At 38.1% G+C, this 19,242-nt stretch overlaps 2 protein-coding genes across 2 annotated transcripts in view; both read right to left on the bottom strand.

The window, feature by feature from the left end:
• The window catches only part of prpf4bb (pre-mRNA processing factor 4Bb), a 58,298-nt gene extending 57,572 nt beyond the window's left edge, over positions 1–726 (bottom strand). The window contains exon 1 of the mRNA XM_073830710.1: positions 638–726. Coding sequence (XP_073686811.1) covers positions 638–684 — 47 coding nt within the window. The 5' untranslated portion in view covers positions 685–726. The remainder of the gene's footprint in view (positions 1–637) is intronic.
• A 1,147-nt stretch (positions 727–1,873) lies between these two features.
• Positions 1,874–19,242, bottom strand: part of gli3 (GLI family zinc finger 3) — a 39,561-nt gene continuing 22,192 nt past the window's right edge. The window contains exons 6-11 of the mRNA XM_073830538.1: positions 13,601–13,750; positions 13,282–13,446; positions 12,529–12,822; positions 7,124–7,523; positions 5,967–6,299; positions 1,874–5,909 (exon numbers count right to left, since the gene is read on the bottom strand). Of these exons, the coding sequence (XP_073686639.1) occupies positions 3,964–5,909; positions 5,967–6,299; positions 7,124–7,523; positions 12,529–12,822; positions 13,282–13,446; positions 13,601–13,750 (3,288 nt within the window). The 3' untranslated portion in view covers positions 1,874–3,963. The remainder of the gene's footprint in view (positions 5,910–5,966; positions 6,300–7,123; positions 7,524–12,528; positions 12,823–13,281; positions 13,447–13,600; positions 13,751–19,242) is intronic.

The raw sequence follows: 19,242 nt of genomic DNA, 5'->3' as shown, positions 1-19,242 counted from the left end.
AAAGAAACAAGGGTCACATATCAATTGTTCCTCATCAGAGATGTTTTAAATGCAATATTTCTTTATTTGTTTTGCGATTATTTCGGCACCAATTAACATGCTGACATTTTGTTATGTTTTGTCAATGCAACACTGCATTCTTCACAAGGACGAAAATACTGACCATATAACTCACAAAAAAAATTATCTAGGTAGATTAGTTAAAATGCATAAGGACTATGATGAATAATTATATTACTTTTATGATCTAACTAAAGTTTGTAAATTTGGATAAATAACCAAATATTTGAGCGTGCTCATAATGCCATATCAAGACTAACGAATACTTTACTAAATTAACCAAATAAAATGTTTAAAAACAGGGTGTGGTGTGCTAAAGTTCAACGTTTTTAAAACTGAAGAGTTCACAAAACCAACGGAAATCACCTCTAACAAAAGAATCTTAACAACTAAGATGCTTGTATTATAACATTTAGCATTAGCATGCTAACAGTAGCCCAACAGAAAAATAAATAGCAAAATCCTCATAGATAACTATGAGAACAACACAGTCCTGACCAAGTCTGTCATTTTTCCTAAACACACCAAAGCTCTAAAATGCGTTGTAGATGAGGTTATACAACGCACGTGCTCTTACCCGTTATTTAGTCTCTTGCTCCGTAAATCCATTTCCACGTCGGCCATTTTGTTTTAGCAGCGGCCCGCTGTGTTCTTCTTCTGCAGTGGGATTATGAGAAGGACCAGAGCGAACAGGACCGAGTGTGCTCTCTAGTGTGTGCATTAATAACTGCAGATAATTTATTTGAATGTAGAAGACAAATGTAAGTATTTCTGTAGGTGGTCACGAGACTTTAAATATGTAATAGCGCTATGCCTTACTATTTTTTATATAGTCCTGCTGTGTAACAAAAGTGCAAATAATCCATATTATTAAATATGTATTAAATAATATGAGGTTACAAAATTGCATTCAGAATAATTTTACAATACCTAAAATAGTAAAGGGAGTATAGCATTTCACTCTGGGGGATATACACTCTTAAAAATAAATGTGCTTCAGGATACCATAGAAAAACATTCTTTGTTTAAACGGTTCCATAAAGAACCTTTAACATCTGAAGAACCCTTCTGTTTCACAAAAGGTTCTTTGTGGTGAAAGAAGGTTTTTCAGATTATAAAAAGGTAAGAAATAGATGGTTCTTTAAAAAACCTTTGACTGAATGTTTTTTTTTGTTTGTTTGTTTGTTTGTGGAAACAAAAATGGTTCTGCTATGGCATCACTGTGAAGAACCTTTAAAAGCACCTTTATTTTTTAGTGTACAAACAAACCTTCAAAAATTTCTTAATGTGTTTAAGCTACTGATGTTCATAACAAATACCACTAATGTCACTGACACAAAGTAAATTAACCTGTAGTAAAAAAATTGCAGTTACATGCAAACTATCATAACATTTACAACAACATGATTTGAAATTTCCTCTGCAGTATCAGTCCAACATTACCTACAAATGCAAAAATTACCCACCCTAGAGTCATGTGGTAAGAATGTTTTCTAAGATTTTTAGGTATTTATGTGATCGAGAGTCTCTTCAGAATCATACAGCTTATTTATTTCACAATACACAAATATGATTGAGCTGATGTGAAGCATTAACTCAGCTTAGAGCAGAGAAAAAAGTATTGCATTATAAACAGCTAGATTAAATATTGCACAGATTGCAATTTTTTTGATAATCATTTTGACATATTATGACATATATGTTGCAATTAAACACTTTATCACCTATTGATACTGCTGTAACTTCTTCAATGTTCAGTACATTAAAACTCACCAAAAACAAACAACAACAACAACAACAAAAACACAGCATATTTTATTTTATTTTTATTTATTTTTTATTAAAACCATACAAACATTTGTTGTAATCTGATATAAAAAAGATCATTGAGACTTTGTTCCCAGTCTAAGGGTGCTAGGCACCATGACTCTATTTCAGTGGTTTTCAATCCTGGTCCTGGGGACCCAGTGCACATTTTGTATGTATCCCTTATCTGACACACTCAGTTAAATACATAGATCTCTCTCCTAATGAGCTGATGATATGAATCAGGTGTGTTAAATAAGGGAGACACACAAAATGTGCAGAGCAGTGGGTCCCTAGGACCAGGATTAAAAAGCCACTGCTCTATTTTGATCTCTCTTTTTGAACGTAAGACAGGGCACAGGGATTCCTGCTTAACAGAGTAGGATACTAATTCTGATCCCTGTGGCCATCTAAACTCTTAACTACAGTCAGCAGAATGAATATGTATTTACAAGCATAAAAAAACAAATGTAATAACAATTAAAAACAACAACAAAGCAACTAGCATTGCTTACACGTCACATTTCTCAATGCCCAACCAACAGAATGTAGTGTTCCATGTAACATGTAAAGTCACAGGACTCTTCCCATACACTCCATACACAATTTATTTCTCTTTAATTCCTTACCAAAAAAAAAAAAAAAAAAAAAAAACATTGGCAGTGTTTCTTTTGTCTGGACAGGCATTAATAAGGCACATACCTTAGGCTTAAAGCCTCTAGTCCTTTTAAAGAGGAATGGGTGATATCACTTCTATTTTCAAAACTAAAGAAAGACACTGATACGCATAACTACTGAAAAATTTCACATAATCATACGGAAACAATCAGAACCTAATTAGGAGAGTACACTTTTAAAAACTGTACATATGCAGGTAGAAACTGCAGGATAGTTTTAATACTGCTAAAAAGTCTCTTAGCTCTTGTAGTGGAGCTTGATGTGTCTTGATATTTATAATTTTACGTATTCAGAAGTGGGGGAGTTAGAAGTTGTTTAATAGAAAAGCAAAGACAGGGTGATCTAAAAAGCCATGGCATAAATGAGATCTCACTATAGATTCACTGCACCGCTGTGTCAAAAACAGCACACAACTGACTGTTATAAACAAGATATCAATTAAAATTACTTGTATATTTAGATAACTTTAAACATGAATTGATACAATTGCTTTAACACATTTTGGCCACAAATTTAAAATATTATATGTGCAATAAGCAACATGTTCAATTTGACTAAAATGACTACAATGCTTTTTTTGTCATGTAATGCACTGCCTAACATCAGCACCAGTCATGTTTTTTTTTTTTGGAATATATAAAAATGAAGAATAATATTAGCATTTATGTACAAGGATACAGTCAATATAATCAAGATATTAAATGATCAGCTCTAGCATTTTGCTCTACACTTGTAACACCCTTACACAACAAAGTGGTCCCTCTTACGTGCCATGGAAAAATTGGTCAAAACAACATTTGGTAAGACTTATATAATCACTGCAACATCGTTGTTATAAGACACTTAAAAACACATTTAGAATAATCAAAATATGACACTTGGGCCTGCTAAGAGTGATATTCAACCCTGTCTTGACCTGATGACAGTTAAGTCTGTGCATATTCACACCATAATTGTAGTATGTTAATCCACTTAACAATAAAGGTACATAATTACTATGAGTTAACCTACTCAGTTTAGCGAACACTGTGTACACTTAATAAGAAAATGATCATGCACTTGTAGCAACAATGTACAACAAAACATAAAAATACCAGCAACAACACAGAGAATACTGTTTCAGTGTGATGAAAAGAAGACCATTGTCTTGCTCTGTCATCGTTATATAACGATATAAAAGAAGGGCTTTTAAAATAGCCTCCGTTCCAGAAATGGAATGGTTCTATTGGTCACTGCCTCTAGGAAAATCAGACAGATTAAACATTGTATACCAACTCTTTGTCCTAATAAACAATTTTAATGAGTATAAAGCAATGAGCTTTCTTTCTAATCACACAGCTTTACATTACATACACAAGTCTGTTAAATTTTTTTTATCTATAACAGCTTAACAGTATTTTTGGAGGGGGTGTGCACATTTTACTGCATTATAGCCAGAAATTTGCTTTCTTCTGCGAGGGAAGTGAGAAGGGAGCTCATGTCACCAATAGCCATGTTGTTAGTGCCTGGATGAAATGGAGCTGAAACACGAGGAGTAGTCAGCCGAGAGGAAGTTCTAGACAGACCATAGAAAAAACTGGGACTAATAATGTCAGACACCACACTACCCTGCTCATAACCATCCTCAAGGAAGGAACAAATATCTAAACCAACATTATCTAAGACACCTGGGCTTTCTTCTACCGTACTGGTCACCTGATCAACCCCAGGGGACAGAAGCGCCTCAGAAGGTGTTTCTATCTGAGCTGTCAAGGACTCCATTAGACTTGACTGTGCTATGTCATGAGAAGATGAAGTTTCAGACTCTCTCATGTCAACACACTCAGCAATAAACACAGGCTTTTGTCGCTGGATAGAAGAGCAAGTGTTAATTTGAAGGTGATCATCTGCCTCAGGCTTCAGTCTTGAAACCTGATTGGCAAGAGAGCAATTAGTTCTATTTCCGTTTTTCAAGCTTTGCTGCTGGCATGAATGTGCATTATGACTGTTGATAACCTGCTGAATGAAGTAGGGTTGTGAGTGATATAAGCCTCTTTGGCCACTGTTGACAGGTGGATGGGTCATTGGAAGTTGGGCCTGGTGAGGCAGTAGTGTTGCTGGAGACAAGCTGCAGTTAGCTGGTCTGTGCAACAAAAGGTTACTGCTAACCTGATGTGTTATTGTGTGATTTTCCTCGAGGTTAGTTTGGGATATAGTTGTCTGCTGGGTATAGCTACGACGCAGGGGGTCAATAGAGATATGAGAGAAGTCTGGTTGACTAAAGTTGTTGGGCCCTGATTCCAGATTGGAGGTTGAAGAAGACTCAATCTTAATGCCTGGATTCATCCTGGACTGCTGTTGGGATGGCTTTACAATTTGTTGATGCTGCTCTGGATGTATGCACCTGTAGTTTATACCTGCCATGTGTTGGACCCCATCTCTACAAATAGTTGATTGTTGATTCATGAACTCTGTATGCAGGTGTTGCTGCACAACCATGTTTCCAAAGCGACCAAAGGCGTTGCTCACTATGCCACTTTGGTCTGACCATCTTCCACACCTCTGAGGCTGCTGCCTGGGAGGAGAAACATCAACACTACCAGAGGTCACTTCATTCCACTGGATAGGCATTACATCTTTACTAGTGCTTTCCCTTTCGGTCTCGTCCTGTTGCTGTTGTGAGTTGAGTAAGTTCTGGACATCTGCAGTACCCTTGTTAAAACTGGATCTATGGGGACTGGAATCACTGTTTTGGTTGTCTTGGTTGTGATCCGATTCCTGATCTTGAGAACGAAGATACTGCACCAAGTCATCTGGCAGAATGTTTTCATCAACATGTAACAGAGTACCACCCTGGTCCATTGCCATGTTCTCAAGTGCTGATTGCTCCATGATGCTAGGAGGGCAAGGAGAGTGTAGACTCCTGTGAAAGCTACCTACTGGGAAGATGTAGTTCTGCAAGCTCAGACTGTGATCTTCTCCATCTAAATAATGATTAGCAGCAATATGAGGTGATGAATTCATGTTGTTTAAACTGCTGAAACGCTGTAACTGTGGCAAGCCAAAATCACTTGTATCCCGTGTGCGTACAGGGTCACTGGCTCTTCGATCACTATTCCCTGGACCTTCAACAGGGTACAGTCCCCTTCGTCGAGACACTGCTTGACTGGGGAGTAAGTTGTGCGTACCATCACTACAGCGACGTGGCCTGACCAGTGGTGGTAGTGTAAGTTGGCCCATGTTCTGTTTGTCTTCCATCAAAGCCAGACGAGTCTTTAGGCTCATGTGCTCCATGTTTGGCAAGGGTGTGGGAGGAGGCCCACCTGTAGCAGCAGCATACTTGGCCTTCAGGTGATATTGTTGAGCCGGAGTGAGATTCAGAACACCTCTTGCCCCCATCCCACTTCCTCCGATACCTCCACTTCCACCATATACCATCCCACCTGAACTTCCTCCTCCACACTGGCTGGCTTCACTGGAGCGTCTTGAGGCATCAGTGGAGATAGGGTCATAAGAGTCAGTGGCACTGAGATTGTGAATACGCCGATGTTGGCCATACTCAGACTGTGAGGCCTGGCTAGAACGGCGGCTGGAGAAGCAGGGGGAGATGCCAGAGGATCGACGACTGCTGCTCAGGTAGGCAGAGCTGGTGTTGCTGCCACTGCTATCCCGGCGCTCACGCAGCAAAGTCAACACTGTCAGCTCTGTGTTGGATGGCTCAGGACGTTGAGGAGGCTTGGGCACCCCCACAGAACTACTCCTACCAAGGCATGAACCTAAAAATGAGAGATACTTTTATTAGGAGAGGTTAATGTTATCATTATGATGTCACTATAGTCATAATTAGACATCATTGGTTAAGTTCATCCAAAAATGAAACTGTAAATAAAACTGATAAATGAAAAAATAAAGTACATGGATTGTATTTTATGTCACGTTTTATTACTCTTGATTTCTCAAAATGGTCCTGATTTCTCCTTTTATGGTCCGAAAAAGAAAGAAGGCTTTACAGCATTTAAACAACACCAAGGTGAATAAATGATGTAAATAAATGAAAATGTGTAGAGTTCAGTATGTTGAGAAAGCTCTGAAAGTAAGGATGTACTTGCACTAGGCATGGGTACTTTGTACAGTGCCCAAACACGATTGTAGCCAATTCCCACTCCCCTGCTAGCCTGCAGTCATATTGCACTTTAACATTCCAGGTCTGAGCACATCTTTATGTGAGATTGTTTTGAAGAAAACAGGATCAAAAGAGCTCTCATGTGGCATAACAGAATCTATCGTAATGTTAACTCTGTTGCTATTTTGAGCAATTTGGGGTGCAGTGACAAATGGTCCTCTCACATAAGTAATATGTTGTTTAATAGATCTTGGTTGATAGATTGGGTAAGAGATGTTGGTTAAATGGAACATTTGCATAATTGATATCATGTGTCTCGAGTTCCGTAATCTGGCATTTTTAGTGCTGATACTATGAACCGTGCCTGAGCCCACCTCTTTAAGCAGGCCAGGGAACACTAGTCAATTGAACTGGACATTGGGGGTCAAATGTGTTTGGGTACTGGTCAGATTGCCTAGTGTACACCCTTAGACTTACCCTTTCCTGTGAGGGCAGGCAGGGCCTGGCCTTTAGGGGGCGGTGTTGGGGACATATGTCCTAACCTAGGCACAGCTCCATTCACCTGCCTTAACCTCTCCATCTTAACATGCTCCATCCAGCGTAGGGGCCGTCCTACATTTCGGCGAGTCTGCAAAGCTAGTGTTGCTGCTGTAGTTGTTGCAGTGGATACTGTAGAGTCCATAATGGGGGCATCCTCCTCCTCCTCTCCCTCTCCTTCCTCCTCCTCCTCTTCATTTTCCTGGTCCTCAAGCACTGCCTCCTCCCCTGCAAGTCCAATGCTGTTCACAGCAAGCTGGACTCCACGGCCGATATAGGGGCCGCTGGTGGATTGGTCACTGCTGCATGAAGACTGACCGCCAGTGCTTGGCTGAGACGTCTAAGAGGGGAAGAGAGGAGAGAACATGTATTTTGAATGTTATTCAATTTATCACCAAAAAAAAAAAAAACAATCCTGATCTTTTGGCACATTTTTTTTTACAAGTGAAACAGATGAATGCAATGAGGAGAGTGAAATGCCATGTTGACAAAATTTCTCACATTTTGGCATGTAATAACATGTACATGTAATAACTACCTGCAATTTTCCAAACTATCAAAGGTGTTTAATTAGGATTGGAGCCAAACTCTGAAAGACAGTGGATCACCAGAAGCAGAGTTAAATACCTCTGTAAGAGTATATGTAGTTAATGTGAGCAATAACTTCTACACACTTTCTACATTTTTATGCCAAATGTATTTCGCCGTTGACATAAAAACACAGTTTGAATAGTGTTCATTTCCACTTTCGCACAAAGCTAAAGTGAATCACAGGAATGCGAGAAACCAGTTTTTTAATTCTCAGCAGCTGGCAATACCAGAACAAAATAACCAACAGAGCGAGTAGAGGTAAGCTTGTTTGACCCATTTTAAGAAAACAGGCCACATGGACAATGGTCTCCCTTTAGAGTTGTTTGATCCTAATTATGTTGTTGTCTGTGTTGCAAACGGAAAATGGCTGCTAAAGAATGAGCGGTCTTGTTAGTAGTGGTGCAAGTAATGTAGTAATTTCACCAAAAAAAAATTTTAAGCCAGTTATTTCTAGCTAATGATGTAGTATATCAAGAGGAAATATCAGTTTACATTTCCAAACATTCCTCTTGCCATTAATTGTAATAATCCAGTGAGATTATTGTATGCACAAACAGGGTTGCTGCAGGATTTGTAAATTCAAATTTAAGACTTTTAAGACCTTTTTTAAGACCTGCACACATAAAATTAATGCCATATGACTGGAAGGGCAATGTCTATGATTAAATATTAAACTGTAAAATGACTGTAAAAACTGATTTACAGTTCAGATACGAGTTTTCACAAAAAAACAAAAAGTTTTATTAAATTATACACTTCACATTTTAGCCTTTAATGTACCCATTTTCAAGAAAATGGATGAATCAAAAGTATTACTTTAAAACAATTGTTATCAATAAATTATTGTATGTGACCCAGGACCACAAAACCAGTCATAAGGTTAAATTTTACAAAACAGAGGTGTATACGTCATATGAACGCTCAATAAATAAGCTTTCTATGGATATATTGTTTGTTAGAATAGGACAATATTTGGCCGAGATGCATCTATTTGAAAATCTGGAATCTGAGGGTGCAAAAAAATCAAAATACTGAGAAAATCACCTTTAAAGTTCTCTAAATTAAGTTCTTAACAATGCATATTATTAATAAAAAATTACATTTTGATATATTTATAGTAGGAAATTTAGAAAAAATCTTCATGGCACATGAGCTTTACTTAATTTCCTAATGATTTTTGGCATAAAAGAAAAATCAATAATTTTGACCCATACAATGTATTTTTGGCTATATTGCGACTTAAGACTGGTTTTGTGGTCCAGGGTCACATATTAATAAAAAAAAAACATACAAATTCATTTTAGATTTTTATAATGAATTATCTTCTTAACAATCCACCAGTTCACATTTACAGCTCTGCGTGTTTGCATGGTAAAAACATGGGTCATTTTCTGTATTGGTCTGAACAAAAACAACCCTATACTATGTTTCTGCAATAGCGGTGGCTGCAGTTCTAGGACCACATTACTAGGACCCTATATTTTTTGGGACAGTGCCATCTAGCAATCCTATTCCAACAGAGAAGACTTGATTTAAACATCAAACAAACATATGCAACGACTAGATCAATGGAAACCATTCATTTTTTATCTTTCCATCTTATTTTTAATGTAATAGCTGGTGTGAACTTGAGTGTTCGATGGGGTGTCAGCAATCTCCATTCCAGTCTTTTTAGCTGTGCAAAACAGTGCTGGATGATGTAAATTAGAATTTGTATTCAAATTATTTTAAATTTATTTAAGTACTAATGCCGCGTTCCAGGCAACCCGTAACCCGTGTTTTTCCAACCTTTTACCAGTGAAAGTGCACTGGAACGGCAGTCAAACCCGTGACTTCCCACTCGTGAACTCGTACTAGATCGATGTACTCCCAGTTACGAGTTCTGACGTAATATAGGCCGCGAAACAACAATGTCAGCCCTAATGGGTGCGGTGTTTATGGAAGTAGTACACGGTGGAAAAATAGAGCTTAGGACAATATAACGTTGCAATCAAATTAATAATAATATAAAAATAATAATAATTAATAAATGTGCCCAGGTAGTTTGGCTTGACTTGCCTGGAACGCTACAAAGTCGTGAGTCGAGGTTTGAAGTGGTGATTTACCAGTTAAAAAGCCTGCCTGGAACGCAGCATTATAAACACTAATTTGTACTGCAATTATTTTGTGTTTACTGCACTTTGTTAACTGGGTCACACATCTATACACATATATACAGTCAAGTCCGAAATTATTCATACCCCTGGCAAATTCTGACTTAAAGTTACTTTTATTCAACCAGCAAGTTTTTTTTTTTGACCGGAAATGACACAGGCTTCTCCCAAAAGATAATAAGACAATGTACAAGAGGCATCATTGTGGAAAAAAAATATTTCTCAGCTTTTATTTACATTTAAACAAAAAGTGGCATGTCCAAAATTATTCATACCCTTTGCAAACTGTCACAGTCTATGGGAAAATCCGAAGTTCTATACCATTTCAAATAGTCCAAGCTGTTCTAAAGCATCCTAATTACCCTGATTCATTGGGAACAGCTGTTTTAATCAACTCAACAGGTGAAAAACAGAAGCTGTCAAATTGTGGCTGCTCACAAGTCAGGAAAGGGCTATAAGACCATATCTAAATGTTTTGAAGTTCCAGTGGCTACAGTGCAAAGTATTATTAAAAAATACAAGATGTTCCGCACTGTGAAAAATCTCAGAGGACGTGGTCGGAAGCCATAAGTGACACCTGTGCTGGCCAGGAGGATAGTGAGAGAGGTAAAAAAAGAATCCAAGGATCACCACCGAGGCCATCCTGATGAATCTGGGCTCTGCTGCTGGCAACATCAGACAGTCTGCAGAGAAATTTGGCCTTGGGCACCAATGGACATTTTAGCACAACAACAACCCAAAACACACAGCAAAAATGAAGAAATGGTTAGCAGACAAAAACATTAACGTTTTGCAGTGGCCCAGCCAGAGTCCTGACATAAATCTAATTGAGAATCTGTGGAGGAAGCTAAAAATCAGGTTGATGGCAAAGAGACCCTCCAACCTGAAAGAGTTGGAGCTCATCGCTAAAGATGAATGGGCAAAAATACCAGTGGAGACATGCAAAAAGCTGGCAATTATAGGAAGTGTTTGATTGCTGTAATAGTCAAGAAAGGCTTTTCTATTGATTATTTAGAAGGGTATGAATAATTTTGGACATGCCACATTTTGTTCAAATATAAATAAAAGCTGAGAAATATTTTTTTCCACAATGATGCCTCTTGTACATCGTCTTATTATCTTTTTGGGAGAAGCCTGTGTCATTTCCGGTAAAAAAAAAGAAAAAAAAAAAAGTCAGAATTTGCCAGGGGTATGAATAATTTCGGATTTCACTGTATATATATTATTATATACAAATAATTAAATAAAATGATAATAATAAAACTATAAGGTCCTAGGAATCCAGTCCTGAAACTACAGCCTCCAGTATTGCAGGAATACCCTACTCAAAACAACAGGCTTGTTGAAAATGCACATTTAATTTCTGCCAGCAGATGGCGAATTCAGAACTGCAGACATGTGTTTCCCTGGTAAGGCAGTACACTAAGCAGCCCAGCACTGGACTTTGAACATGCAGCGCACAAGTTTATTTAATGAAATCATAGCCTTTTGAAGTTTAATCGTCACACTAAGCTATATCGCAATTCTGGTCTTCCGTACACAAAATTTAAGACTTTTTTTTAAGGACCCGCTGGAACCCAGACAAAGAGTGTGACAACAAGCCAGTGCTCCACTCAGAGATCTGATCTCACCATCATCCAGTCTGTCTGGAATGACATTAAAGATCAGAAAAAAATGAAGACAGACTAAATCCACAAGAACTGTGGCTCCAAGATGATTGAAGAAACCTACCTGCAAAGCTACAGTACTGTGAAAAGTATTAGACACTTGTGTAAAAATGCTTTCAAAATAATGTCATAAGTGGATTTTATTTATTAATTAAATTAATAATTAACTAACTAAATCAAATCAACCTTTGCATTTAAAACAGCTTTTGTCCTTTTGTACACTTGCATATATTTTTTTTCAGGTAGCTTTGCAGATAGATTTCTTTAAGCAAAAAGAATGTTTTTAAATGTAAGCTGATATTTCCTGCTGATACACCACAGAAAAGATAGCCATAACTGACTTTTGGTGAAAATACTAATGGCCTAATAGCATTTACACAGTACTGTAGACCTATAGAATGAACCGGAAAACACTTAATCCACAAGTGCAGACACAGCTCACTGATTTAAAACCAAGTTGCAGAGCGGTACGCATACAGTTACTAGAGGTAGCTCATGCAAGCTTATATAATACTCATGTGACCATGCTACAAATAAAAAACATTACTAATAATAATGGTAGAGATGGCATGATGCTGTTAACCAATGACTGAATATTTGTACCAGATGCCCCAGAATTGTAAGGACAGAATGAGCAGTGAAAAGAGAAAAGCTCAGACCTATAATGACATCACCATTCTCACCTGATCACCCACTGTCCTTAGTAAGAGAGGAAAAGTAATGCATGTGGTAGTGGACAAAAAAGATTCAGTTATTAATTTGAACATGCATGACAAGCTGTAGCTGGCTGTAAGGAAATTAGCTGAGCAGTTATGAAACCAGCAAAGGAAGGGGTAAACATTAGTAAGAGAAAAGACAAAAAAGTTTTTTAAACTTTAGCATAGCAAACCATCATTTTTGTTTTCATTTGTTTTTATCATGAAAGGAGACTTACCATGGGCTTCTCTGTTTTGATTGACTTGACTTGTAGACATTCGTCCTGTTTCGAGGTAGCATGGTTATACTCCCTTTGGTCAGTGATCGCTCTGAGAGGCAGTTGTCCTGGTGACTGACCTTGTCCATTACCTCCTGGTTCTCGGGGCTGAGGTGGGGGACGCGGGTATGTATCCCCACGCTGTTTCTTGGTGACATGTGCTTCAGGACCATGCACCGTCTTAACATGTTTTCGTAAAGAGCTAGGATCAGTGTACCGTTTAGTGCAACCAGGGATTTTACATACATAGGGTTTCTGAGAGATATAAAAAGAGACAGAGCATTGGCATGTTATAGAAATAAATGTCTGATAGCTGTTTTAACAATTTAAAGCAACCCATTTCAAACATTTGATGTATTTTGAGTGAAAATAATATTCAACAATAAAATTACAATGGGACATAATTTTATCCAACAAGAACTTATTGCATCTCGAAAGAGCTAGCTGGACATGATTTCTATATGACAGGAAGTTAAAAGGGCTGAAAAACAAAACAGGTTGGTGATGTCAGACAAAATGGAAAGTTCTAGAGTTGGAGCAAGCCATCACCTTCTGGAAGAAAAGTTCACTTTACTAAAGGCAATGTTTTTCCTGTTGCAATAATGTGCACAGTTGAACTGTTCATGATAAGACCAGAAACATGTTTTAAAGTAAATACATACAGTAAATAGGGTCAGTTTTGGTAACTTGGTATATTCATGTGTGTAAATTTACCTCATTGGAGTGTGTGCGATTCTGGTGTTTGGCTCGGTCTGACGCATTGGAAAAGGCTTTGTTGCAGCCTTCATGTTCACACACATAAGGTTTCTCTCCTGTGTGTGAGCGTAAATGTGTCTTCAGGTTCTCCAGTCTGGAGTAGGCCTTTGAACAGCCTTCAAACTAAGAAAGAAAAGGACACAGTTACACTGATTTGTTCTAGATAGACCAAGGATGTTGAAGCAGTTAGGTTCTCAGGTAAGCCCACAGTAAAAGTTGTCCTACCTACTGAAATGAGTGTCCTAAAAAAAAAAAATGTAATTATTATAATTCTCACCGTGCATTTATGAGGCTTCTCTCCTGTATGTCTGCGCATGTGCACTACCAGCATGTACTGGGCCTTAAAGGGTTTCTGCTCTCTTGAACATTCCTCCCAGCGACACACAAACTCCTTCTTTTCTCCATGGATGTGATCGTTATTTATGTGCTGTGAGAGGAAGAGAAGGTCAAAGTTCAAGTTAATGAATAACATGATATATAGCAGAAGACATTTATCATGCTATGGTATGCTCTGATGAAAATATTTTGCTTACGTTTACTTTAACAAAGTTGCACTTTTCAAAATATGAGTTTGCATCTAGTAAATGCAATGGCATTATTGTGCCACTGGAGGGCTTCATGATCACAAAATTGAGCCTCAAACAACTGCTCATCTCCTGCATAACCACTGCAAGCACTGCAAGAGTCTATTGTAGCTTAATGTTTCACCTCAGACATTAACACATATCTATGAATTATCTTAAACTTATGGAAGATATTCAATATTATACAACTAGGGTACACACTAAGGAGGATGTACAAGGTTAAAGTGTCTTGTCTACTGGTCAGCAGCTGCAGTCTTTAAGGAAACTTGCAGAACCTAAATGTTTAAAACCGATCTACTTGGACATCTTCATGAGCCTGTCTTTATCTTCAGTGTGTCTTTTGTCAGGTTTTAGAAGGCATCAGGTATAGAAACAAATTTCTTTTTTTTCTTCTTTTTTTTTCTAAAAGATTTATTTGGCATTTTTTTCTTTATTGTGACTGGACAATATTTAGACAGGAGGTAAAGTGGAAAAGAGAGAGGGGGATGGGATCAGGAAAGGTCCACAAGCCAGAACTCAAACTCAGGACTCCCGAAGCACAACAGCACTACATGTCACATGGCTATTGGTCCCAACCTAGAAAACTCTTTCTGCCACATAAACAAAACATTCTTTGATAAAATAATAATAATAATAATAATAATAATAATAATAATAACGACAAAAATCTGAAATTATATCGTACTATGTCATACTTGTGATATTAAAACATTTAAATGGTAACATAAAAACAAAAATAACAAAAAGAAATATGATACAAAAAGTCAAAATTGTATGATAAAAGGCCAATAATATGTCCAAAAAAAGAAATAAATAATAATAAAATAAAAAATAGCCAAATAAGTCATAATTTTGACTATAATAGTAACTTTGTCAATGTCATTGTGATTTACCAATCAAGATCCTTTTATATATGTGGCAGAAATGTGCTTTATGCGATTTATACTCATTTACTTCTGAATACTTACTTTCAGTTACTTTTTTCTTTTATTGAAAAGCATTTCTATAATTAAATATTTGTGTTTGATTGTTTGTGAAAAGTAATTTTTAATATTTTTTTGGTTAATAAAGCAATTCAGACATCTGTATGATCCCTTCTTTCTTTCAATTTTTTCTTTTTACAAACCCACTGCTTCTCCTCACACCATTATTCTTTCTCATTTGTCATCTTTCGATTTCCTTTTTCTCTCTCTCTCTCTCTCTCTCTCTCTCTCTCTCTCTCTCTCTCTCTCTCTCTCTCTCTCCCATCTGCTCAGTATGCTCAGTCTGCTGTGAGTGAGCATGGTTTGTGAGTCTCAGTGTCTGATTTAAACGGGGTTTCAAATAAAACCCTGTCACCTCCCATCACTACAGGCCTATGGCCTTGCCATGACAAGTGCTGACAGTTGTGCTACTGTGGCAACTTTCAATCTAAGGCTTTGGGAGGGGTGGAGCAGAAGTGGGGGATGCACTTGGGGGTGAGAGATATCGAAAGTTTAGTGAAAGCGTCTCTAATGCCAGAGCTTTCCAACTGCAGCCTAGCACCTTTATTCACCCCTCTTGTTGATACTGTCACCTTTGGCTTAACCAAACACCAATACTTCCTCTCTTTCTCTTTCATTTGCCATTTTTCTCTCCTTCAAGCCATCAGTTCCCTGTTGTGTTTCTTCTATCATTCTCTCAACATGCCTCCTCTGCTTAGGTCCTTCTTATTTTCTCTATGTAACCTTTTTTTTTTTTCATCTGGACATTTCTGTCACACACACACACACACACAAAATAAGAAGGACCTAAGCAGAGGAGGCATGTCGCTGGAGCAGTACCCTTAAAAGGACATCTTTGTACCTTTTTTACCCCTAATAGGTACATATTAGTACCTAAAGGGTACATATTACTATTCTAAGGTACTAATATGTACCCTATAGGGGTAAAAAAGGTACAAAGATGTCCTTTTAAGGGTACTGCTCCAGCGACAAGCTGTTGTACTCCTAAAGGTACAGTTTTAAACCCCTATTTTTCTGTGTGCACACACACACACACACACACACACACACACACACACACACACACACACACACACACACACACACACACACACACACACACACACACACACACACACACACACACACACACACACACACACAGTGAGGGAGTTGTAAAGAGTTGAAGGTTTCAAAGAAAAACACATTTTCATGCAAACTGAGCAGATGAGGTCAACATCTGGCATCCACACAAAGACAACAGTGTGCAGCACTTATGAGTGCTTTTCCTGCCCTGAAGCCATTTGATTTCAAAGGGACAGACACAATATCCTGAACATAAGTGATTGGGATTAATGAATTCCAAAGCAATAGAGCATCTCTGCAAGAGATAGAAAATCTTGGATGGAAGACAGGGAAGAATATGCAAGAGAAAGACAGACAGACAAGCCAAAAGACAAAGACAAAACAGAAAAAGAAAGATAGTCAGTGAGTTGACTTCCCTCACATACAGAGCAGAAGAGGGGACAGACCAGAGTGACAGCAGGAAGGCCAAGAAAAGGCAGAGTAAAACAGCTTCTTAAAAAAGAGTGAGAGGTGGCAGCAGAGACAGAGAGCAGAGCTCATCCTCTATTCCTCTTCATGACACAAAGGCGGCCTGCATCACAGTCCTCCCTGTCACCTCACTGCAGTTGCAGCAAACTTTCACAGAGTTTGGGTGAGGAACATGCACATTTGTGTGTGCGTGAGTGAGTGTGTATGCACACTCCATTTTTGCACTTCTTCATCACTAGACGTTGAAGTTGGACTGTCATTCAAACCATTCTTTTAGACAAAGAGTCAAACTTCAGTCACCTCTCTGGGCTGATTTTATGGCAAATGATCACGATAAGAATATCCTTAATTGAGAGTAACTGTCCAACAGACTTCAGTTTGTTTTAACATCTAATTATTTTTAGCCATAAAACATAGTGTATAGAACTAATTTATAAGGCCAAAGTATATTTCATTTTTGACACAACGTTTAGAGTATGTGTACAGCCGAAGACATAGCCTTTTAAAGTATACTCCACTCAGTAGTGTACATGGACACAGGCAGTTGACATTTTATCTTTGTTCAATGTCTGTGCTATTACTATCCAGAAGTTATGACCGATAAAAATGTATTTTTACCCTTTTAAATGAGAGTGTAACAAGTCTTAATGCCGTCACACAAGCACTAGTCAGTGGAAGTGTCTATTGTTACCTTCTCGAGTAGTTTGTTGTTTCTTTTTTAACTGTGAAACAACGGCTGGGCCAGTGTTGCTAAGTATGCTTGGTTTGAAATGTCTTAGTTACTAATTGTTAGTAATGATGTCTTAAGCCATTACTAAGCAGTGATTTTTATCTGATTTTGATTTGCTTGCCCTTATTTACTTGGCCAATATTCTTTTGTAGTGGTGAAATAATTGTTTTGAAGAGATGTGTCAAGACTTCATGTTCCAGTTACAGAAACTGAAACACATTTGTCGGCCAATTAGAATCAAGAATTCAACAGCACTGCCATATAATATGAATAATCAACACACTCCTTTTGAACACACTCCTTTTGGCTTTTCTAAGGAGCATATTTAAAAAAAAATCTGATCAACTACTTAAAAATGTCTTAGGCCCACTATCCGTTAGTAGACAGAATTCAGCAATGTAATCAGAATGTACATATAACTTCCTAAAAACAAGACTGACAAGATTCACACTTCTATAAGTACACCAGAAATCTTTGCATTTTTTTTTTAAGAAATATGTTTTCTTTTTTCCTTTTTTTTAATGTAGCTGTAAGTATTAGATAAAATGTCTAAAAGCGGCATAGGATCATTTAAAAGGCTTATGGAAGTTTTCTGCAAAACATTTGGATATCACAGACTTTAAACAGGTCTATGAATAGCAAATAAAAAACCCTAGCTTGAGTACATTGCCTTGGATTAATGAATATTTGTCAACACTCGATTTAAAACTACTCTTTCATCCTCCCTTTTATACCTCACTCCAAAAGGGATTCCCTGTGGCATGTGATCAGTCTGCCGTCTCTCTCTGTCGCTCGATAATGCGGAGAAAGAGCGGCAGAGAGAGATTGCAACACATCTCTGAATGCTGGTACACTCACTTGTACAAATGAGCTTAATGCTGTCATGCGTGATGCATGACCTGGCCATGCTGATAAACAGATGGAAAAGGAAAAGAGGGAGGGGGGTGACACTAATGCCCTGATGGCCTGATGTAATGGCAGTGGTTATTGAGTGGATGATGGCGTTGTTGTAAGCGAGCGCGGTTGCGGCTGAGGGAAATAGACTAACAGGTGCTGATGCTACACTTGCAGCTCAGAGGAGAGATCTATTCATCTTTGGCCTGCCACGGTACAGGACGACAGCAACCACTGGGACTTACAGATTCGTAGGAAGGAACAAGATGCTTACTTTATTTGTTTGCTGCATGCAAACACAAATACATACACACTGGGGCATAACTCCAGATATATATTTTGTTTTCCTACTTTACTGTTGAGAAAAATGGACTGTGTGAAGTAGAAAATTTCAGATTACCGCTTTCCATCATAGTGCACACATGCATGACCAATTTGCAGTTCTCTTAAATTCTTCTGTATTGTCTTCTTATCTTGCTTGTTTTTCTAGGCTGTCGCCTGCACCATTATAATGCGGCCAGGCATGAGAAGTGCCTGTTTTCATGCCAATTTCACAAAGCTCTGGGATCCACAACAGCGTTTAGTGTTATCAAACGCACACTAATAAATCATGCTCTCTTTTCTCACGTCAGTTGCTAAAGCGCAATGAAAAAAGTAAAAAAAGCTGACAAGAGGCATAAAAAGATGGAGAGCGAGAGGGAGAGGGAGTATGAGAGAGTAACAATAGTAATGTGTGCGGGGGGAGTCAATTGGCACGTGTAATTCAGCGCAGCCTTTTCATCTCTGTGTAAGATACTCCAGACAGATAAGGTGCCTAATCCTCTGCCTGATCAAAAAAAATCTACATTTTGCCAATTAAAGGGTCCTTGCCAGGAGCCAAATAGGGGTCTGCCTTCCCACTCAGCCCTAGTTTATCTCCCCCAGCACAGGGAGGAGCACAGAGTAGCTTAAATGTGCTATTCTTACCATACACACACAAGGACATAGACCACCCCACAGCGCCACCATCAGTCAGAACCACCATGAGGGTGAAGAGAGAGACAGAGTCTGAGACAGAGAGAGAATCTGAATCTCTTCCTAAATGAGAGTACAGAAAGTAAGAGTACAAATGGCCTCTGGGAGGGTAAAAAAAAGAATATAGGGCTAAATATGACATTTTTGCTAATTTGAGTTAAAAATAGTGGTTAACTACAAC

The sequence above is a fragment of the Garra rufa genome, chromosome 24 (genome assembly GCF_049309525.1).
Source record: "Garra rufa chromosome 24, GarRuf1.0, whole genome shotgun sequence".
Lineage (NCBI taxonomy): Eukaryota > Metazoa > Chordata > Actinopteri > Cypriniformes > Cyprinidae > Garra > Garra rufa.
Note: the sequence above shows the minus strand (reverse complement) of the source record. Positions and strands in the feature narration are given on the sequence as shown.